The sequence below is a fragment of the Chionomys nivalis genome, chromosome 12 (assembly GCF_950005125.1).
Source record: "Chionomys nivalis chromosome 12, mChiNiv1.1, whole genome shotgun sequence".
NCBI classification, from domain to species: domain Eukaryota; kingdom Metazoa; phylum Chordata; class Mammalia; order Rodentia; family Cricetidae; genus Chionomys; species Chionomys nivalis.
In genome coordinates, this window is record NC_080097.1 from 68,837,284 (window position 1) to 68,860,801 (window position 23,518).

Here is a 23,518-nt window from a genome sequence, read left to right on the forward strand (position 1 = left end):
GCTTTTCTCTCATCTCTTAAGGAAACTCCCGTACCCAGTTGCCGGACCTAAGAGGCTGCCAGGGTGAAGCATCCTTCTGTCATTTAGGGTCCATTTTCCTCTTTGTTCTGCATTATAAGACCCTGAATGTGAGTTAATTCATCCAGACATTTTGTTAGAGAACAGACAGTTATATTTCAGGGAGTTCCATCAGCCAAGGAGTTCCTATCCATGGGGCATCTCGTTGCAGAATGATGGTGTTACTAGAGAGTCCGTGGTTTGTTTTGAAGGAGATGCTAGGAGACATACTTGTGTTGCCCTCTACCCCAGCAATTGTGTTTTCAGTATTTATCCTCAGCGTTAGGCAGACAGCAGTTAGATAGCAAACATGAGCCCTCTGGAAAGTACCTGCGTTCCACTGATCATCACAGAGAAATAAGACACATCACAGACTCTTTGTATTTGTTATTTCTGCTGAGGGGATGGTGCTGGGGACATAACCCAGGACATAATCACACATGCTGAACAAGCACTCTACCTTTGAGCTATACCCCAAACCCCCAGCAGTACTCTTTCTGAGAAGCGTCTGAGGTGTAGCATTTAGGTTTAGATCAAGCCAAGCAGTGATGTCAAAACCAAGATTGCCAATCAGGCTGATGGTCTGGTAGGAGAAGCAGCAGTATAGCAATGAAGGATAAAGACTTGAAATGTAAAGAGCGTTGAACGGGCCTCTCACCAGCTAGTAGCTAGTAGGCCTGCTCCTGGCGTGTGCGCCCATGTGTGTTGTGGGCGAGAAGAGGAATTCTTTATAGGACTGGAGATTTCTACTCAAAGAAGATTGTTTTCTGAATTTTCAGATGTCCCTCCTCCACCAAGTGTTCCTGGAAGTCAATGGAGGGAAAAAGAAAGAAAAGACCCTCCTCTTCAGCCATGAGGGAGAAACTTCCATTCTAACACAAAAGGATAGTTGGATTTAGTATTAAAACCAGTTGGTAACTTTCGTAATGACCAATTTCACTAGGGATTAATTTCAGTTTTCTTCTCTCCTTATTCCTCGGCAGTCAAGGCTGACGCTAGAGCACGCTATCACAAAGACCCGTTTGTGCACAAGAATGCAACTCCCAATTCTCAACATGTGCCTAAGCCAGGTGACAGAATGCTGGGCTTTGTCCCAATGTATAATAATTGCCTGGTGCCCCTCAGACTTTCTCTGTAACATGCTAAGCTCAGTTGAAGAAGAGAGAAGACTACCGTGGCTTTCAGCATGCATTAACTTGTTTGGGCCACAAAATTTGAAACAGAAAAGCCATAAAAAAAAATGGATAATCAGTAAAACGACCCCACTCTCCAATGAGCAGCTTGTGCCCTGACTTCAGTGGGAAGCCCCTTCAGCGTGATCCCTTTGTGTTCAAGCATGCCATTTATTCTGAGTGACTCCAGTGTGAATATGACATTACTAATGATCTGCTAAGTGTGTGCAGATGTGGGTTACTCCAGATGTGGTGATTAATAACGTAATGGAGATAGCTGTTTGACTCATGTTTATGAGTTGTTGCCTTTTATTACTTTTCTGAGTTTATTTGCTTTGAGCTATTTTTCAACCCCAGCCAACAAATCCACCTTCAAATCTAAGAGCTTCATCCTCCACCCCCTCCTAAATCTCATGAAGAAAACAGGGAAGAGGAAAATGCCCTAGGCTGGAGGGGACTGCTGGATGCATCCCACACAAGTATCAGACTGCTCCGGCAACCTGAAAATCACGGTCACGCCCATTTCAAGGACCCTTACGAGAGGCATCAGTGAACCCCACCATAATATTTGCAACTTAGAGAGTAACACAAAGGCAGAGATTTCTTTCTTTTCTTTTCTTTTTAAATCTAGTGAAATATGTGATCATTTTGAAGTAAGGCCAGGCCCCTGGCCAGTGTTTCTGGAAGATGTTGCTTTGCTCTTGCTTAAAAACAGAATGCTGATGAAAAGTGGAATGAAATGTTGTTACAGATGTTCAGTTCTGCATTAAGGCTGTTGGAATTACCGCCACATCTTAAATCAATTCCCAGAGCATTGTCTGGAGGTTATGTCACTGAAATAATGAATCCTCTTTAGTCAAGAAAACGCAAACATGTTAAAACATCATTGTAAGTTTAAATTAAACTCCAGCGCAAACCAGGGGATCTGAAGCCTCATTAGACCGGCCTGACATTTTTCTAACGCTGACTCTTCTCCCCAAACTGTAAAACTGTTAGATTCAGGGCCTATTAGACAAGAGAGCGCTGGGAAGTTACAACAGAACATTAAGTGTTATACTTAGGGATGTGCAAAAACAAGCCCTTGAATTTTATGAGGACTAGGAGACTGGAGAGAGTTTGCCGCCTATAAAAATTCCACATTAGATTCCCGAACTTGTTTGTATTTTGAAGAAGCTGGTAACTCAGGCTTCTTTAAAGGAGCATGTCTTCATGCAGTTCACTCCACACAGAGGCCAGGGAAAATGCTAGGAGGGTATATTGCAATTAGCCAGAAAGCAGGTTAAATGCAAGCCCGTGGGTATGCCTGCTTGCGAGGCAGTGGTTTGCTCCTTCATCATGTTTGTCTTTCATGAAAGTGAGTAAATTTCAGCCTGTCCTTTAATCCCATTTTTATTTCTCCCATGTAGTCATAGAAGCCATGAAACAGGAATCATATCTTAGAGCTCAGCTAGAAGGTTTTCTAGATCTGCTTTTTTTAAAATATACAGAAATTGGTGGAACCCATAGAAAGGATAATAATTAAATATGTTTTATGTCCTACTTAGTAAGGAGAATTTATCCATGCTCCGCTTCTGAGACCTAAGCCATGTGTAATGTTATCCATTACACAGTATTCATATATTTAAGCTGAGGACATTTTCCATCCCAGCTCTTCAGGGACCAGATTTCCAGGCTCCAAATAAAGCTTTGAACATGGTTCCATTGAAGTGAACAAATCCCAGCTTAAATGCACTATGATTATGATGGATGATCTCTCAGAGTTGCAATGAAAATAAATAGTTGCCTTGCATAGAAGCAAGCATCACACTCCTTCCGCAGTACGGTGTCTCCCTGGAGCTGGCTAACACATATTAACTTACAGATGTCCCATCTGAAGAGCCGTGGCAGCAAACAGCCGAGGCTAGGTAAAAGGAAAAGGGATGCTTAATCCAAGAGGCTATTTTCTTAGAGGCCCAGAGCTAATGGGGAAGGAAAAGTTAAGCAAAGAATTCAGTAGAAAAGCCAATGAAAGTAACTAATAGAGACTCTTTCCATAATTGGCCACAGCCATGGTGACATGTGGTGGTCTTGAGGAATGCTGGCCGTTGACTAGGATAGATGAAAGACCTTTTGGGGCATTGCTCTGTAAGCTTATGAAAGGAGAAGAATAATTTATACCCCAATAAACATACTTATGCTCTCAAAAATAAAACACTCATTTAAGTAGTGGTGTGCTAACAACTATCTGGGTCGCCCTGTTGCAGTTTAACAGTGGCCCATATTAAAAGGTGACCTTGGATTATGCAAAGAATCAATGCAAGACTTCTTTCTCCAGCCTAAGGTGGGGAAATGTAAAAGTCTATTTAGGCATGTGTGTGAGCACGTACACACACTCGTACTTTAGCCTGCTTTGAATTGCTTTGGATGCCTGTCCCCCGTCCTCTGAAAGGAAGATGAATTCAGGTCAAACTCAGAGTGCCTGTTTGCTGGCTGAGAGATGCATATCAACTCTAAGTGATTTTTTTTCAATACCATTTATGTGGCTTGTATTTATTTCTTTAATCTTTTAAGTGCTGCTTAGTCTCAGTGTGATTTGCTGTGGATACTCATTTCTGATAAGACATGATATCCTCCCAGCCACATAGCCCCAGCCTGGAGCACTGGGTGACTGATAGGGTCTCAGCCTGAGTGGAGCCTAGGGTGGGAGGTGGGGTGGAGGAGGGAGCAGGTGGCAGAGGGAATGGGTTGTGAGCCTTCGCAGGTCCTTTCTGGCCTTGATTCCAGCTGGGATTCCTCTCACCCAGTCACACCATTTTCCTCTTGCCTTGGGTCAGTCAGAATGAGGTAACCCCAATGGGACAGTAAGGCAGAGGCGAAGAAGTGTGACATTCTGAAGCAAATCTGGAGGTCAGTTAGCCCGCTGGAACCCCTTTGGTGCTGTGTGTCTTCACTGCCCATGTTTCTTTAGGGTTTCAGAGAGGCGCTCTAGAGAGCATGCTCTGTTATTGGTCGTCTGGACAATAGCAAGCAGCTGAGCTGGCTGCTCCCCCCCCCCCCCCCCAGCCTCATACATATTAACATACACCAAGCTTCTTTTGATGTTGTCACTATTAATATTTCTCTTCTTAGCTTTAAGGTAACTTCCATGCATTCTGAGTTTCGGGGCTGTTTCCTCCTAGTCATATGACAATCAACTCTGAAACTCCGAGGATCCTCTATTCCCATCTCAACATGGCAGTGTTAGCCTGGACTGTGTGAGGGTGGGGAGAGCAGGGCTAGACTTTTGTTGTACATGCCTTTGGGTGGCAGGCTGGGCGAGTATCTGGTAATTACCCAGCCGCGCTCTTAGAAAGCAAGCATGGTGCAGGCTAACCCATCTCCAATGCTTCTTAGTGAGTGTCCCTGGGCAAAAGCCACAGAGTGCAGTGTGCTGTGTTGTCTGTGAGTAAAGCTTCACATTGCTTAGTGATTTGTGTGGTTCAGACATTTGGAAAGCAAGCTTACGGTTTCCAGGCCCTCTCTGCCACCCTCCATCCCCCACCCGCCACTGCCTCCTCTGGGGGTGTCATCCCTCAGTGACAGCCTTCTCCTTCATTCCAGTGCTCTTCTCCAGCCCCAAGTACGCTCCATGGTGGCCGCTGCAAGGAAGAGAGCTGAGCTGGGCTGGGGACTCTTGAGCCCACATGCACTAGGGTTCCCAGCCCTGGGAACCCTGCCAGTGAAACTAAGGCCTGGAATCCCTGCCTCTCTTCAAGGCTCTTGCTGTGGGTGCAAGGGTTGGGAACCAGTTATGTTGGTTCATTTGTAGAAGCAGCAGACTGGCTGTTAATCCACTACCTCAAATACAACTCTATTTCTGATTTTGGTTACAAGAAAATTCGTTTGATTATTCAACCAAGCAAAGTATTAACTCCTAACCAAAATTAACTCCTAAAAAAATATGTATTTTTATATGTAGATAAATCACTATTTCTCATTCTTTCTTACACCAGGGCATTTATAGGTTGTTCTAGTCTCTTTACAGTGCATGTTCAAGGGTTGGTGCATAAAGCAATATTGCTTCACCCTCCTCTCAGCCGGCCTCTCTGACTAATGCATTCCGTCTTTGTTACTGGGCCTCTAAAGGCAGCCCTGACTCTCTAGTGAGTGACTGAGCCTTGAATGTGTGTCCTTTGATATCTTGCCTGTGTTTCACAGTCTTCCCTCAAACTGTTCATAAACTCACAAGCTGCCTGTATTTGCAGTTGAAGATGAGCAGCCGCCAACGCTGTCACCCAAAAAAAAGCAACGTAATGGGGGTATGAGGAACTCACCCAACTCCTCCCCGAAGCTGATGAGGTAAGCAGATCCCCCAGCATGGTCACCTCCCCAGCTCCATCTCAGGCCTCTCCACCTGCCCAAGCCCAGGCTCAGACCTTCCTCCTCAGTCAGCTCCATGGGGGAGGGGAGAGAGATCGTTAGATGGCTTCGTAAAGGCTGGAGTATTTATTCTGTCAGCTTGACAGCAGTTAATGATAGAGCTGAAAAAATTCTGTCACGAAAAACAGTTTGAAAAGCTGTTTGAAAAATACATAGGCTTTAAAGTCTTAGCTGTCACCATGTCCTGTCTGTGTGTAGTTACTAAACAGCAGTGGCACTAATGACGCTGGGAACCAATCAGAGGAACTCTGTGGTTAGTTTGCCTGCGGCAAGACTCTTTCTGCTGGAGTCCCTCTGAGGACTGGTTTCTGTACTTAAGGCCATATGTGAGATGTATCATCACAATCAAAAATGAACCTGAAGATTACCTTCCTTTTATCCTGTCGATGAAAATCAAATTTCTGTTAATTGATTTTGACTGAGAAAAAAAAAGTTTAATAATCTGTGGGCTTGCCAAAGCAAAGTTCAAAAGTAATCCAGTTCTGCTCAGGTTAAAAGCAATATTAATTATGGAACTGGTTGTGCTAGCAACCTTCCTTTTTTCCTTCCTTCCTTCCTTTCTTCCTTCCTTCCTTCCTTCCTTCCTTCCTTCCTTCCTTCCTTCCTTCCTTTCTCCCTCCTTTCTTTCTCTCCCTCTCCTTCCTTCCTTCTTTCCTTCCTTCCTTCGTTCCTTCCTTCGTTCCTCTCTCAGTCTATCTCTCTTTTCCTTTCTCTTCTCCCCATTTCTAAACTATGACATCATCTAATAAATAGCAAATTAAAACAGAGTCTCAATACAACTCTACAAGTTGCTGTTTGGGCAAATTCTCCTTGTGTTACCTTTGTCTCTTTGATTGTCCCCCAGTCCCATCATCTATTTCCTCAAACCTCTTACCTCTCCCACACTTTAATAAGAAGGAATGATTTCAGGTCCTGGAGATAGTTCGAAGGGTAAAGGGTTTGCTCTACAAGACCTGAGTTTGAGACCAACGATCCACAGGTTCTGGGGAGGAGCCAGGTGCAGAGGCTCATGGGTAATACTAAAACTGGAGAGAAAGAGACAGGTGGGTTCTTGGGGCTTGCTGGCCAGCCTCCCTGGACTACTTGGTTAGTTCTAAGTCAGAGAACTCTAAGTGAGAGACCATGTCTCAAAAGAAAAGGTGGATAGTGCCTGAAGAATGAAGTTGTGCTCTGGTGTGTGTGTGTGTGTGTGTGCGTGTGTGTGCGCACACGTGTGTATGTATGTATGTGTGCACGCACTCGCATGAGAGGGAGGAAAGGGACTGAGATTTCAGAACTGTACTGCTCACCTTCTGGAAATCCCTGCCTCCCTGACATCACTTTCCTCTTCCATGGACAAAGAAGGACCCCTCTCCTTTAGTTTCCTGACATGCACTTCTCCACCGTGTGCCTGCCTCACCTCTGTCCACCTATCTGAGACACAGATAGGAACTTGTCTTTCAGGGATGGGGACGCGGATTCCCAGTGGCGGGTCCACCTGGCCCTTTCTCTCTCTCTTGTCATGCGTGCCCCTCTCTTCTCTGTCAAAGGCTTCCTTCAGTGTCCTAAACCTCCTCTGTGCAGCCTTGCTGGGCCTCTGCTGATTTACACGCATGTTTACAGTTTACTAGGAGAAGGAATAAAACGCACCAGCTGCCAAGCCACTGGGTTTTATGACAGCAGTTGTCAGCCTAGCATTTAAGTCCTATTTACTCACCTTTAGGTAATCGGCTTATCTAATGCTAATAGTGTTCTCCATTTAAAGGGGAGAAAAGCCCAAGTGCTTTCTTTTGCCTAAATTTAGAGAAGCAAATAAATAAATAAAGAGGATTCTGAAAAATGTGAAACCTTGGGAGCCCAATTCCCTGTCCCTGTTTGCTATGTAAAGTATGACTCGTCGCTTTGATCTTGAGCAATAATAATTCTGAGGAGTTACACTGTTTTCATATGCTTCAAAGCTGTGTCAAAGTTTTGCTGCTTAAGGGTACTTCTTTATTCTGTTGGCTCTTGGGTACCAAGATGACAGGTCTCCTGTAAGAGGTGGAGGCTTTTTTAAGTCGTAGCCTTCAGCAAAACATCAAATTACCAAATCCAGGGTAACATACTTCTACACAAATGCCTTTCCTGTAGATATATTATAGCATATATATTAAATACTTTAGTGTTACGTGCTACATTTTATGTGCAATAGAAAGTGATGGTTTGAAGTAGCCTTGGGGGGACTTTTTTCCATAAGCAGAGAAAGCTAGTGTATACCATATCAAGTATGGTTTTTACAGGACTTTCTGCCCGAAGGCCTTTGTAAATAAGTAATGATCAACAGATTGGCTGTGGGTTTTTGAAAAGCATGCCCATGTCAGTTTGCATGATGGGGGAGAATTTTCAAAGTGGATCTTGCTTTCATTGCCTGCCTGAGAGGGGCTGAGGGAGACAGCCATCCCAGGCCAGAGCTGTCTTCTTCGTAGTACATCAGAATAGCTAAATGGGGGTCAGGTGGCGAGCCAAAACTTGCCAAGCTGCAAAACCCAGGCTTCTTCTGTTAGTGCCCATGGACTGCCAATCCCTCCAAGTCACCGTCATCGGATGCCTTATCTCACCCGTCCGTGGTGACCTCCATCAGAGCTTCCCGGGGACAGCCAATGCCGTGCAAGTCAGGACACTCCTCTTTGTCTTTTTTCTCCTAGGTGACATTCTCCAACTAATTTCAGAGAAGCAGGGACAGGACCTCTGCTAGGTCCTCCATTTTCCTTCACATCCAGTCTAGCAATGAAGGACCCAGCCACAGGGCCCCCTGGTTGGCCTTTGAATGTATAGCACTGTCAGTGAGGCCCCTGGTTCCTGTGCTTTCCAGATCCCTTTTGCTGTTCCACACGCAGCTCCTTCCTGCCTTCCTGCTTTCTCCTATCTCTTCAAACACCCCTTTTTACTCTTCAGAAGATGGGACTCGCTGGTCCCATTCCTCATGACCCCTCCCCCACCCCAGATCCATAAAGAAGCTAATGACTTAGTTGAAGTGGACTTTCTGGAGTTCCGTGCCTCACTTTTGAGCAGAATCAATCATTCTGAGTACGGGCAGGTTTTAGTGGCCTATGGGTGGTGATACGAAGAGCTCCAGAGAAACTCAGAGCCCAGAATGGCCTGTGATGGTCTGTAATTTACCACCCTGCGCTTCGACAAATAAAACAGGCCCCTGAGTGAGGACGTCCTCCAAATCATGGGCCAGCAGGAAGTGTGGGGACTCTGCACTAATGGCCCCATCTCCCATTTGTTCTGGTGTCAGGCTCACCCTGACGACTCAGTGCCACTTCATTCTCTGTGTGATCATTACCTGAACAGCCTTGTTTTTGTTTTGTGTCTGTGTGTCTGGATTTGGAGGTAGTAGATACTTTAGTCAGCCTGACAGAAGCAGCCCCATCGCCAGCCGGAGCCGTGGCACTGAGGCTGGATATGCGATGACAGACAACCTTTGGCACTGTACCCACTGAGAAGTGAGTCACGGTGTCCCCGAGTCTCTGTCTCTCTCTCTGTCTCTCTCTCTCTGTCTCTTTCTCTCCTTCTTTACTGGTTTCTTAATCTGGAGTTAGTGGAAGAACTTCTCCCAGTCTCTCCCAGTCTCTCCACCTGCTGCCTAGTTCTCCCTCCCCAGTGGATCTCTGCTTTGGAGTGTAACCATGTCTCTCCTCAGCTGTAAGTCCCCATAGGGCAAGAATTTGATGAAAGCTATCTAGAAAGTTAGGAAAGCAAGTTACAATCTGCTGCCCACCGTGTGATGAGCGGTTAAAGCAGACAGATGTGAATCTAACCTCCCTGTGCTCCCCGCCCGGGAATCTCAAAGCAAATCACCTTCAGTTTGTCCACAGTCATATTCGAGGGATTGTTTTCTCAAGTGCTTTCTCAGATGATGAGAATCTGTATGTGGGCTCTCACACGTGTTCTCAAATGGAATCCCAGATGCCTGTGTGTGCCTCAGGTGCTTGTTCACAAAACAGATTAGCTCTCATTGCACAGATGTTCCCTGAGGGCCTACTGTGTTGCATGTGTTGTGGGAAGTCTTTGAGGGATAAGTATGGTGTGGTAGAGGGGAATCTAGTCTTCAAAATGAGACAGGGAAGCCCATGCTGCACAATCGAGTAAGGGTTTATAGCACCTGTGAACATGAAAATGCTGCTGTCTCTCTGAGCGGCTGTGGCTGATTTGTGAAGGAGGTCCCATTTGCCATCATTATAGGAGAGTCTCTATTGATGTCGCTACCACCTCTGGCTCATGGTTGCCCAGGCATTATTTCCAGAGTGTTGTGCATGTAAACTCATTGATAACTATAGCTCTCTTAGCAAGTGTGTGTTCCCCATATGACAGATGAAGAAGCTTGGGCATAGAGAGGTGAAGTCCATCACATCTGGGGAAGTCTCACGTCTTAGAAAGTTGGAGGAAAGAGTTGTTGCCCTTAGACCACTGTACATGGCATATCATGACGGCATTGATGGGTCCATGGAGTAACATCACTGGAGTTGAAAATGTGTGTGTGTGTGTTCTAGCTTCCCAGTCATGGAGGATCTTGCCTGTTGTAGGCATCAGGAAACCCTTACAGGTTTTTGAGGAATTGGTACCCTAAGTTGGGTGTGGGAGGATCATTGCTAATGGCATGAGGGTGGCCATGGAGTCCCCCATTAGGACCTTTCTGAACTTACAAATGTGGAGATGTGTAGGAGGGAGCCCACCCAACCTTAGCCTCTGTCAGGCTTTTCTGAGTACCAAGGTCTCAGTTTTAGGTTACGTGTATTTCTGACATCAGTTTTGCCATCTGAGCAAGGCAGAGAAGCATAGAAATGAGGATTTTTGGGTATGTGTCAGGCAGGTGATTAATACAGAGAGATATCTCTCACCCAGGCTAGCACAGATAATTAATGATGCCCCAAACAGAGACATTGAGCTCTTTGAAGAGCACTTTATGTCGTGAGACCCGGGAAGCATTAGCCCTCCGTTTCCTGAAAAGGAAGGGAATAGGATTTAATGGAGCAGACTGTTCTCTTGGGCACTGGCTGATCAGTAGGTGAAATGAACATCTACTTGTTAAGTCACATCTCCTCTCTTTTGACTCATATCTTTCATGGGGACCTTTTGTTCAGACTTCTCATACCAGACCCTGCCAGTTAGACAGATTCTAATAATAGGAAATGGAAAATTGGCCTGAAGCCTACTCAGGGTTGCGGACAGAATGCCACTCTCACAGCTTTTGCACTGGGGCAGAGAAAGAAGGAAGGCATGAGACAGGTTAGCTAAGTAAATCCATCCCCTAACGCACAAACTAACAGCTTGTGGCGGTCCCCCATGGGACCAGAGAATAAAAACATCATGGGTGTCATAATTCCAAGATTTGGATGAACTTGACACAGGAAGCAGGACAAGTTTGTGCTCAGCTGGAGGGCATTGTCCTTCCACTTCAGAAGCCTCATATAGAACCAAGGACCATGTCCACTCCCTGAGACATTTCTTCAGCATAACAGCAGTAACCTCCATTTGCCACTGAGGAGGACACCTAATAAGTGATACTGTATTAGGGGGAGATGGGAAACACTGATGCAGTTAGAACCAGGGAAGCTGAGAGGGTCCCATGTTTACACAGGGTGGCTGGAGCATGGTGTGAAAGTTTTGTTTAGGTGGCTTCATGGTTGGCTGTCTGGAAGAGAGCAGTGGCTGACTCCTAGAAGGCCACATCTCAGAGGCAATGCTGGCTGTCAAGAGGGTAGACACAGAGTAGAAGGATTCTGGCAGGTACCAGGCCGTACAGTTCAGTATCTTCACAACAGAATAGAAAATATTACTTACCAGGAGCCAAAAGGCACTCAGGAGTGGGACGTATCTGCCCAGAACCATCTTCTTACTATAACCAATGCAAGAAAAGAAACTTGAAGTGATAGGCCCCACCTTTCAGAAGTATTCATGTTTTACACCGGAGCCTGAATAGTTCCTTCATTAATAACATCTGTCTGGACCACTAAGGACGTCACACCTGGTTCCTCCCTGCTGAGTACTTAGGGAAGCTGGCTCCAGGCAAACTCCAGGCAGCCTTGATTGCTTAAAGACATACTTTATAGTCTTCCTTCCCACCATGATGCCCTTCTTAATGGCATATAGCCTGTCTTAACTCAAATTCACTATTTGTGAAAAATATTAGAAAAGACCAGAACAAGTCATCAAAAGAGAACGAAAGAAATGGGCTCCTGCTGGGCATACATTCTGGGCCGCATAATAGGTCTAGTGATGTTCCGAGACAAGAGCTCTTTGACTGGTTCTTACTGTAATCCTGGTTGCTTATTGGGCATTCGCTGTGTCCTCTACTGGTTGCTGAAAAATGCACGGGGGAGAAAAGGCAAGATCCGAGTCCTCCCAACGCTTACCATTTAATGAATGAGACAGACACTCAAATTCTTGTCTCCCAAGGAACAACTCATACTTCTATAGGAAAAGAGTCATAGAAGTCACTGAAACCAAGGACGAACTATCTTAGCCTGAAAGATGAAGTCTAAGAAACACTCGGCACAACAGCATCTGATAGCACAGATGCTCTATTCCTTGTGGAGGGGTTGTGCTCACATTTCACCCCGCTGCTGCCCATTGCTGGGAGCGCACTGCAGGATGGGGTCAGCCTCCTTCTGTGGGGGATGTTCGTCATGATGGAAAACGTTAAAGTTAAGCGGGGAGAAGGATGAAATTCTGAAGCCGCCTAGTTGCTTCCCTCTTTCTGGACATTGCTGGGCTCCTTGTGTTTTAATGTAAGTTTCTGAAGCCCAGTGTTGAACTCAAAACCACACAGTAAACTGGGACTTGCTATATTCAGCTGTAAGGGGAACTCTACTCTTTATAATATAATTCGACTTTCTCACAGCAGGTTTGCTTGGAAAGGGATTTGTGGTTTAGCTTCAGGCTCTTGTCTTCAAGGCAAGCTTTTTGTGTCTCTGCTGCGGCAGGGCATTTAGTTCACTTCCTGAGATTAATTGATGGCAAGTGGCATTCCTTGCTCTGCACACCCTCCAAACAAAGATCTTTTATTCTTCTCTTGAAGTCAGGCATGCTTAATTTCTAGCTGTGGACATCCGAGGTAGGAATTGAGAGGCAAGGAGCAAAGAGAAAGAAAGGAAAAAAAAAAAAAACCCAAACCTAGCTCACTGGGGCTGCTGTGTTATAAATAGTGGGCATTCCTAAACCAGCCTTCAGATCTTTGGCACATGACAAAGACTCACACAAGCCTTAATTGATTTTTGAGCCACTCCTTAGCACATTGTCTTGACAAGGGCTCACGGTGGTAATTTTCTACTGAGTATTCATGCAAGCTGTGCACTTCATACATACCCTTGATGTTGTTTGCCCTCTCTTTACAGCTTAGGGCATTGTGGCTTGGGCTGCAGGGGAGCAGAAACAAGACACAGCTGCCTCCTGCAGGGGGAAGGGGGAGCTCAGCAGGACTGGCTTCCGGTCAGTCAGACCTCCTCTTTCAAAGCCTTGTTTCCCTCTTTCTCACAGTGTCACTGAAGCTATGCTGCTGCCTCCCATGCACATGGGTTGTTTGTAACAGAAAATGCCCATGAGTGTTAGTTTGATGGGCACATGACAAAATGTGGGAGAAAATTTTAGCATGGTAACATTTGTAAGGTTTCAAATTATGGGAACTCTGTCATGGAGTAGGATAGGCAACAGAAGTAGTCCTATATCTTTCTCATTGGCCTTTCCACTCTGCCTTCTTCCTTTTGGTCATATCAGAGGCACCAAAGCAGGACTAGAGTCTTAGCCAGCAGTAAAGAACAGTGGGGATGGTAGCAGTAAACACTTGTTGAAGCCCATCGCTGAGTTGTTCGCTGCATGTGTGACATGGCTTTGCTTCTGTACGCCCAAGGTTGAATCTATTGCATGATGATATCTAACACTCCCTATTTTACTGATTGAAAAGCTGAAGCAGGGTACAACTTGGCAAGTATGAGGCAGGCCAGGATTTGAAGACATGCGCTTTTGCCTCTGTACTTACGGTCCTTACCCGCTGTGTGAGTTGCCAATGAGGAAATAGGAGGTTTCCCGCCTTTATTGGTATCAATCCCTAAACACCATTGGAGAAACAACACTTTGAGATCAATTGAGCAGACTGACTAGTGAACAAACTTCCTCTTCTCTCTAGGGTTAGGCTGTCATTTGTAATGTACTCAAGTGCAGGTTAAAGTTCAATAAACATTACCACTCAAGTAGAGCTGCTTAATTAGGGGCAGAAAGTCTCTTTCTCTAAGTTCTAGCGGCTAAAAGTTCAAGGTCAAGACTTCAGAAGGACTGATTCTTTCTGAGTTCCTGGAGAAGGAACTGATTTAGCCTCTCTTCCCAATCTGCTGATCTCTCTCCTTCTCCAATACTTTATTGTGGCTTTTGTTCTGCCGATGTCCGAGTCTAAAATTTCACTCTTGATATAAAAAAAAAAAAATCAAGTGATGACCCACCCCAGTGATCTTTCTTACTTTTATAAACAGCATAACTCAAAATCTGGTCATATTCTGGGGTACTGAGGGTGAAGATCTTAACATACAAATGGCACACCTGTGCAGAGCAGTGAGCTAGCAGCTGCAGCTGCAACCCGTCACACCCACTTTCTGTCCCTTTAAAATAAGACAAAGGCTCTGGCACGTCTTAAGTGACAAATGTGCCTTGTATTAATTACAGAGCTTTCTAGAGGAATTGTAGATTGCTGTGTAGGTTGGAAATTTCATTCCATGAAAGGGTTAGTATTTAGTGTTGGTCATCAGCTTCACTAGGTATCGAAGCTCATTGAATTTATTGAAGGTCTTTACAAGTACCTGTGGTCATTATCCTGCAAGCTGAAGATGCTGGGAGGCCTTGCTTAGAGAGGCTTCCCATGAACCTCCTTTCACCTGCCTAGCAAGCTGCCTGGTTCCTCCTGATCTACCTGGACCACAACCACAACGTTGGTTGGTGTGCTTAATGGCATAAACACAGGCTCTCTTCCAGAAGAACAATTTGTAGAATCCCTGACCCTGGAGACACTCACCATTGAAAGACAGACACTTGAAATTGGTAGAGGGACCCACATGGTAAAGAAACCTGTCCTGTCTGGCCCAGAATAATCCTATATTCTCATGCCACTGGGATGAATCGCACTCCGGTACCACCACCCCCTCACAGCAGAATCCAGGGACCATAGCCTTCAATGGGACTGTAAATCAATCAGTCTTCAGTGCTTCTGACCCCACTCTCCAAAAACCTTTCTTTACCTATCCACTGCCTTCTAGCCTCTCTCAGCTCAGCAGTGGCCCAATCTCTCCCCAAGAAGAACCTACTGCTTCAAACCTGAAGGTCTTCTAGGCTCCCCAGCATTTGTAAGTCACCCCTAAGAGCCCTAGCCCATGTACCTTGCAAAAGAACTCATTTTCAATATTCTATTTTATGTAACATTTTTCCTTTTTGGAAGCATGCTGCTGGGTCTACCTGATGTCATGAGTCAGTCTGTTCTTTGGGTCAGTTGGCTCATCCCTCTGTTGACTGCCAGTGCTCGTCTAAGAACATTTCCTAACATGTCTCTCAGGCTTCTGTGGCTTATGTTAAGCAGCAGAAAACCAGACGTCTCCAACCACCACTTTTGGTTACCATTTTGTGGCTGCGTAGACCTCATTTCTTTGAGTGGATCCCGATGGCTGCTGGTAGAACAACACTAACTCACTTTTCACTGCTTGTCAGCTATTCCTATGACCCTTGTCTTAGGGGGTCAACTGTTGCTTTGTTGTTCCCCCTCCTAACTTCCCTGATGTGGAACAAACAGGTCGTTTCTTAAAGCCTTCATAGCCACATTGTATTGCATGCTAATTTACTATAGCGCACACCCTAGTGTACCATGACCTTTGACCTATGCTTTTTCCCTGCTACATGTGAACCTTCCTTTGACATTGTTACATCCTCCTTTGCTGGCTTAGAATGGGGATCTCATGCTTATTGATAACTTTACTGATTGAAGAGACCGAAGTTGGAACGCCAGGTGCCCTGTCTGTTCTCCAGAGTAAATATCTGCATTCAGGGAGATGTCTTTTCTTTTCTTTTCTTTTCTTTTCTTTTCTTTTTTCTTTCTTTTTTTTTTTCTTTCACGTCTGTGTGTGTGTCCATGTGTTCGTGTTCATGTTTCTCAGATCAGACCCTTTGGAGTCTTGGTGAGATCTAGGCCAGACTCAGAGATCTATGTGGAAAACAGAGTCTATGTGACGCTCCCTTGGAGACTTGCTACATGATTCTGCATGTTAGAGGCACAAATCATGGCTTGAAACCCTAGCTGCTTTCCCTAAAGTCCTTAGTTATTTTATAATTAACTTTCATTGTCACTTCTTTTTTTTTTTTCTTTCAGTGATGGGCAGTTGTCCATCCATTTTTTTCCTTTTCTACCATGGTTATAGGTCATTCTTACCCAGACATACCTTCAAGAATGAACCTATTGTTCCAAGCCAAAACACATCAACCTCTCTCCCAGGGCATATTTTTTTTCAATGAAGTTTTGCCTCCCTGTTATATCTTCAGCTTCCCTGGGAATATGTGAATATGGTCCTGGCTATCTTTTAAGACCTAAATGCACTAGAAGTGGGTCCCAGGCATTTGAAATCTAAGACAATACCCTCTTTCCCACCAACAATGACAAAAGAATATGAACTTGACTCCATCTTCAGTGCAGGTTTAAGATTCTCTTGCAACCCAAAACAAGTTCTTCAAGGGCTGAAAAAAGACTTTACTTTCTCAACCCTCTTCTTTATGGTAGCTTTTGTCCACCTACCTATGACAGATGCTGGATATCTATGGAACTATTCAAGATTTCTCAAAGGTGAATAAGAAAGCCCCTCATGTACTAAAGTGTGTGTGTGTGTGTGTGTTTTGTGTGAATGTGTATACAAATGTTGGGGGTGGTTACCCCTGTGCATGCAGGTAGCGGGCAGAGCTTAAGGCCATATGTCTTCCTTTATTGCTGTCCACCTTAGTCTTTGTTACAGGTGTCTCCAGAATTCTCACCAACTAGGGTGTGCTGGCTGGCCAGTTAGCTCCCTGGACCTGCCTGTCTTCTCCCTTCATTTCTGGGGAAGCAGTCATGAGTCTATAGGTGCCAGGACTCTGAAGCTAGGTTCTCATGCTTGTATAGCGAGCTCTTTACCCACTAACCACCACCTCTTTGTCTCCAGACCATCAAATGATGCTTTCATCATGTTCTGTGACCCATTCAAATCAGTTTTTGAATCAATAGTTGCCCCTTTTTAGCATTTATGTTTTTAAATTTTATTTACTTTGTATGTGTGTGGGGGTGGGCATGGGTGTATTCATGGTGTGTGGGTGTGGGTGTATTCATGGTGTGTATGTGTGGCAGAGGACAATCGCACGGAGTCGTTTCTCTCTATACACCTTACACGGCTTCCAGGGATCACACTCAAGTGTCAAGACTTGCACAGTCAGCACCTTTACCCAATGATCAATCTTACTGACCCTTATTTTAGCACTTTTGGACACAGCTTTGTATATGAGAGGTGTCCTGGTACTCTATGGCCCCTGAAGACCTCTCAGCAACTGAGCCACTGAATGCTACTCTGAATTGGGTCGTTCTGTTCCTGCAGTCATCTAGCATGCTCCTTGAAGATGACTCCACAGGATCTCATCACATGGTATTTGTCATTTGCTGTGGCCTCAAAGCAAATCGCCGAGAATGAAAACAGAGTTTCTTTTTTTTTCCAGAGGCCAAGCAGTTTCTTTATTAATTAACCAATGAAAGCAACAGATTAATACAAGACCCACCTCCATCATTTCCCCTTTTTCTGTTTAAACAAAAAAGAAAGGCTTTCACTTTAACATAGTAAGATTACATATAACAAAACAGTTGTCAAGCAAGAATTACAGTTACAGTATTTATATCTATTTTATCTTTTATCATAACTAAGGAAAACTATAACTATCTATTTATTCTTCAACTCCATCAAAGACTCCAGAAGGATATAATATTACTTAAGTAAACAAGAAATAAGAAAACTCTAGGAATGACAGAGACATCTTGCTGCCTGGACAGTCACACAAAGTTCTTTTGTACTGTTGGGGCATCCATCTTCAGCCTTCAGGCCCATACTATCCAGCAGACATTTTCATCAAGTAGGAAATTCCAAAGACAGAAAACAGAGTTTCTATCTTTGTGTGTGGAAGGCATACTAGACAGGTCATGCTAGAGATCCAAAAGCTTAATTCTGTCATTAGACTACATTAGAGAGATTGCTGCTCTACCCTCTATAGTCAGAGCACAGAGATGAGAAACACGAGGCATGTGTTGGAAAGAAATATAAAAGCTTAAATAAATACTATTCTTTAATGTTTGAAATAGATCATTTTAAAGGTAGCATCATGTCACTATACCATTTTGAAATTTGAATCTGTTTCTGTCTTTGGATGAAGTTTGCTTAAGGATAATTTCGTTGCAAGATAGATCTTCCTAGGATAATATCTTAATTTTATGTGGTTCGTTGTTTGCAGATGCCAACAAGAGTTTCCCACATGCTCAGTGGCTGACCATATCAAAGATAGAGCTACAGATGGTGACTATAAGCTGAGCTGGAGGGCTTGTTTATTATACTGTGTGCATGGTAAAGCTGGCTGATTTCATTGTGATTCCTAAGGTTGTCAGTTAGACCCTGCCGACTCACTGGAGAGGCAGCCTCTATACAGCCATTCTTCCAGAAGGAGTGGATGTAGTCTTGAGAGTATGAAACGAGTTTATTAAGATGCATCAGAGCTTGAGGCTCTCATCCAAGGAATGCTGCGTTGGGAATTGAAGGTGGGGATGCAGAGCCCTGTCATTGGACAGTTAAGCACAAATACAGTTGTCAAGGCGAGGAGAGAGGGTGTTGTTTAGTATTGAAATCATGTATTCCAGATGTGGGCATTTGGTAGTCAATCTGCTCTGAAGTGACATGCTGTTGAATCTTTAAAGGCCTTCAGCTGGGGAGAGCAAAATCTGATTGGGCAAATTGCTAAAATATTTAAAGTGCAGCCTGTTAAAGCTTTTACTGCGAAGAGCATCGTGTCAGAAGTTGTAGTCAGAAAGAGCGAGTAATTGGCTTTCCATCCTGATGCCAGTCAGCCAGCATGATGCTCTATTCCTATTCCTTCCTCTTCATTGCCAATGCTAATAGCAACTCTTTGGGGTGTGAGTGTGGGAGTGTGTGTGTGCACGTGTATGTGTGCTGGGGAAAGTGGATAGCTAGTAAAATGAGACAACAAGGAATGAGATAATCATAAAAAGTGAAGCCAACCCCACAAAATGGCATGAAGCACATTTACAAAATAGGCAGAAGAAAGGCAGAATTACTACCTGACAAAGTCAAGTGCCATCCAGAGGGGTGTGTGGTTTGGGCAGCTGCCTTTCAGGGGACATGCTCTGCAGGAGAGAAGGAAGATGGCCCTTGGTGACAGTCACTTTCTCGGCACCTGTCATCTCCTCCGAGATGTAACTCGGGGACCCTTTGCATTTATTATTTATCGCATTTTCCACTTAGGTTTTCCTGCCTTTTCTCCCCAGGCATGACCCCTTGTTAATCCCTGGCAATGATCAGATTGACAACATGGACTCCAATGTGAAAAAGTACGATTCCACTGGGATGTTTCACTGGTGTGCACCCAAGGAGATCGAGAAGGTCATCCTGGTGAGTAAGGGAATGTGGAATGGGTGACCTTCCACTTTGCCTGGTTTGATGACTTTTGCTCAGCATAAAGATTTCCTGCCTGAGTAGTAGAGTCCACTGTAACTTGCCCTAGCTATTTTTGATAACCAAAATTCTGAGCAAAGATCGAAGTGACTAGATCTTGGATCCGAACTTAAGCTTAGAGGAGAATTTTTTTAATTTTTCTCTCAAGAGCAGAAATTTCAGTTTCTGCCATTCATCAGGACACTAGTAGTGGTTATGTCCTATCACAAGGTCTCATGGGAGGTGGGATGCGTGCAGTTCCTGGTTTTCATCTAGCTCTGCCATCTGGTAGTTTCATGGCCTTAGGCCAGTTGTCGGACAGTGCATTTTAATCACATTACATGTGAGGAGATGGATGGGAACTGCTCTAACGTCACGATTGTGATAGTCCACAGAGACACTGTCTTTCTTCCTTGTTGCTAGTGTCGTGATTATTCTAGTAATATTAACTGCTTTGTTTTCTGTTATAAGAAATATTTGTTTTTTTTGGTATATGTATATTCATGCGTGCATTTGGTGTGTGTGTTTGCACGTGTGCACACACACATGTGCCAGAGACCAATATCAGGTATATTTCTTAACCATTCTCTACTTTCTCTTTTGAGTCAAGGTCTCTCCCTGGCCCTGGAGCTCAGCCATTCAGCTTGACTGGAGGGGTCAGTGGTTCTCTGGGGATCCTGCTTCCACCTCCCTTGCACTAGAATTTCGAGCATGCTCCACTACATCCAGCTTTTTCTTTTAAATTATTTTACTTTTTTAAACTTTTATTTTACATTCTAACTCAGTTTTTCGGTTCCTCCTCCCATCTACTCCTCCCAATGGGTAAGGATTCCAATTGGGAGTAAACAAAGTCTGGGACATTAAGTTGGGGCTGGGCTAAGCCCCTTTCTGCTGCGTTGAGGCTGGACCTGGCATCCCACTATAGGGAATGGGCTCTAACAAGGTAGCTCAAGTACCAGGGATAGATCCTGGTCCTACTACCAGGGACCCCTCAGATAATCTGAGCTTCACCACTGTCTCCTACATACGGAGGGCCCAGTTTAGTCCCACAGCGACTCCACAGAGTTGGTCTAGAGGTCATAAGTTTCCATGAGCTTGGTTCAGCTGTCTCCAGCTTTTTATTTTTAATGTGGGTACCAGTAATCAAACTCAGATTCTCAAGCTTATGTGGCAATTAACTTTATCAACCAAACCATCTCCCCAGACCTACAGTAATGTTTCTTAACTAACATGCTTTCAGTCCTTAACACATGATACAGATAGGCAAGTGCTTTTGCTGAGGATGCCATTGCCGGACCATGGTCCACCATCCAGATCTCAGAGTACTGCTTCAGGGATGGCTTGTGAACATCTCTAGAAATAGCAGGCTTCTCCTGTTCTGTCCCAGGAACATTAGCACAGAGAGCAATCAATTGTACTCTTTTTGTTTGTCCTGTTAATGACTTTAGGTTTTAATATCTACATTGGCTTCCCTAGAGTTTATTGTTTTGCTAATCCATGAAAAATGGGTTGCTAGTCAGGAAGGCCAGTCAGACAGGGCTCTTTTTCCCTTGTGCCTCCAGTCCCCAGATGGCTGTGGGCCTACTCCATTTTCAGCTAGGAAAATCCTATCATTTTCAATTTTAGGACCACCCTTCCTTAGCAAGGACTATTCCAGGTGCTTAAAATTGCTTTGTGTGCTAATCTACTAGCTTTCCCCTACTGTATTTTAGCCAGTGTGTGTGTGTTTTCAAATGAAATGTAAAAGAGCATTGTGAGCCAATATAGCATTGTGCTGGAGGTTCTCAGAGTTGTGGAAACTGCAGACTACAGTACATGAAGTCAAATGCTCAGCTAACAGCCGCTGCTGATTTGCCAGAAGGGGAGAGAGTTCTAACCACTTAGATTCTCTGTGGTTGGTCACCTATGGCCTAATCACATGCTATGTGCTTCCCCTGGGTCCAGAATGATCTACAGAAAGTGTGCTAATTGACATGTGATCAGTATCCCCTTATAGAAGGAAAGAATTTAGGGAGGACAAATTCATCTGAAAAAAACAGCATCACTTGAGGAAGCACTGATGCAAACACACCATGTGTTTGGTGCTGTTCTTGTTCTGATGATGTGCAGAACTTTCACTCTAGTGATGCAGAGGGAAGGCCCGTGGGGAGGTGAGTGAGTCCATGAGAACAAATTAGATATGAGCGAGGGCTTGGTGAAGCAAATAAAGCAGGATCCTGGGAAGGGTGAGTCCAGAGGTGCTGCTGATCAGTAGGATCCAAGAAACCCTCTCTGTAGTAATGAGTAGATGGAATTTTCATCCAATGTGTGGATGCGAAGAATGGGATGCAGCCCTTGTGTGAAGATGCTAAATACAAGCTGTTTATCCTGTGAGTGCAGGGATCTAATGACTTTGGGCAATTCGGATATAGAAGAGACAGTCCTCTGATTGGAAAGGAAATATAAAATGAACCATGAAACAAACTTTCTGAGCTAAGTGGGATGAACTCAGATTCTTTAGATTCATGGATTAAAGTAGTCAGGGACGTCCCATCAAATATAAGTAAACCTACTCAGAAGGGGTTGGAGGAGGGTGCATGGAGAAATGCCTGATTTTTCTGTTGGGTCTTGAGCGTGGACAAATCAGACTCTCCAGCTTTGAGGTGCAGGACTGGTCCTTTACACCTCCCTCTGGGGGTATAGCTCTGGCAGACTAGAGAATTGGTAAGTGTCCCAGGCCTACCTAAGATCCCAAGGCTAGCTTCTGTGCCTGGACCATTCTGCCAGCTGGTGCCTAGCTCTTTTTTGCATTTTTGATTTCCAGCTTCTATTCTTCACCCCATTTGCACTTCCCTGTTGAGAACTAGCTTCTCAGCTGACAAGGCCAATTGAAAATATTCAGGAGCTTCAGTGATAACAACCCCAGAGGGCTTCCATGCAACCTGACTGACTGACTCCTTGTATTCCCCACAAAGTGGGAAGAGTTGCTGGGAGCTCCATGCCTCCTCAGTCACTTTTCATGAGAAATTTCTTACAGCTTGTTTCTCAGGTTTCCCTTCTACTCTGGGAAAGTGGCAATGATGATAGCTCCGGCTTTATTCTAATAACCAGAGAATAAAAGCTAGCTTCCTCCTCTCCTCAGGGGTTACTCTAATAACCCTGACATGGTCTTGAATTGCAATATTGGCATTTCAGCAATCAGTACCTTGATCAGTGCTAAGGATTAAATCAAACAGAGGTTGGTATGTGCAGTGGGCATGAATATGCCTCCCCCAGTGCACTGTGAGCCTCATAGACCTTATGAGCATGCAGCAAGAAAAGATGGCAGGGGGTGAAAGTGTTGACTAGAAGGAGAAACAGAGCACCACCCCATCCTGACCTCAGTCTCTTATTCTTTTCACCTGTATGGTGAACAATAGACCAGCAATGGACAGATAGCCATTTGTATTTTCTGGATATTTGGGGTCCTCCTCTACATAGTAAAGTTTCTAACTTTATCACCCCTGTGGACCCAGGGCTGGGGCTGGGGAAAGACATTGGCCTCTATCTTCACTGATTGAACTCTAGACCCTTGTAATGACTACTAGTGGGTGTTTATATAAGGTGATCCTTTCTAGGAATGATCCAGGAAACCCCAACGTCTGAACATGGGTTAATGGACTCTCTCTCTCTCTCTCTCTCTCTCTCTCTCTCTCTCTCTCTCTTTCTCTCTCAACAGGGTTTTTCTGTGTAGCCCTGACTGTCCTGGAAGTCGCTTTGTAGACCACACTGGCCTTGAACTCACTGAGATCTGCCTGCCTCTGCTCCCCAAGTGATGGGTTTAAAGGCATGCATTATCACTGCCCGCCTACTTTTTCTATAGAGGAGCATATTCAGTGATTTAAGTTTCACAGGTCATATGATCTCTGTCACAACTGTCAATTTTACTTTCCATGAAAGTAGCCATGGAAAATACCTAAACATTATGAGTTGACCGTGTCCCAATAAAACTTTATTGGAATGTGAATTTCATGTTATTGTCACTCATAATGGTATTTCTAATTTTGTTTTTCTTCTTAGTCATTGCGAATTTTAAAAGCTAGTTTTCACTCAGTGGATGCCTAGAAGCTTGTGGGGTATTATCAGATTGAGGCTACAGGTCAGAGCAGCTAGCCTCTGGCCTCGGATATCACTTGCTGTCTACTGATACAG

At 44.5% G+C, this 23,518-nt stretch overlaps 1 protein-coding gene across 8 annotated transcripts in view; it reads left to right on the forward strand.

Moving 5' to 3' along the window:
• Window positions 1-23,518, forward strand: part of Kcnma1 (potassium calcium-activated channel subfamily M alpha 1) — a 740,126-nt gene that overhangs the window by 632,272 nt on the left and 84,336 nt on the right. For all 8 annotated transcript variants that reach the window (XM_057786232.1, XM_057786233.1, XM_057786234.1 and 5 more), the window contains exons 19-20: window positions 5,453-5,546; window positions 19,183-19,306. In XM_057786232.1, the coding sequence (XP_057642215.1) occupies window positions 5,453-5,546; window positions 19,183-19,306 (218 nt within the window). The remainder of the gene's footprint in view (window positions 1-5,452; window positions 5,547-19,182; window positions 19,307-23,518) is intronic.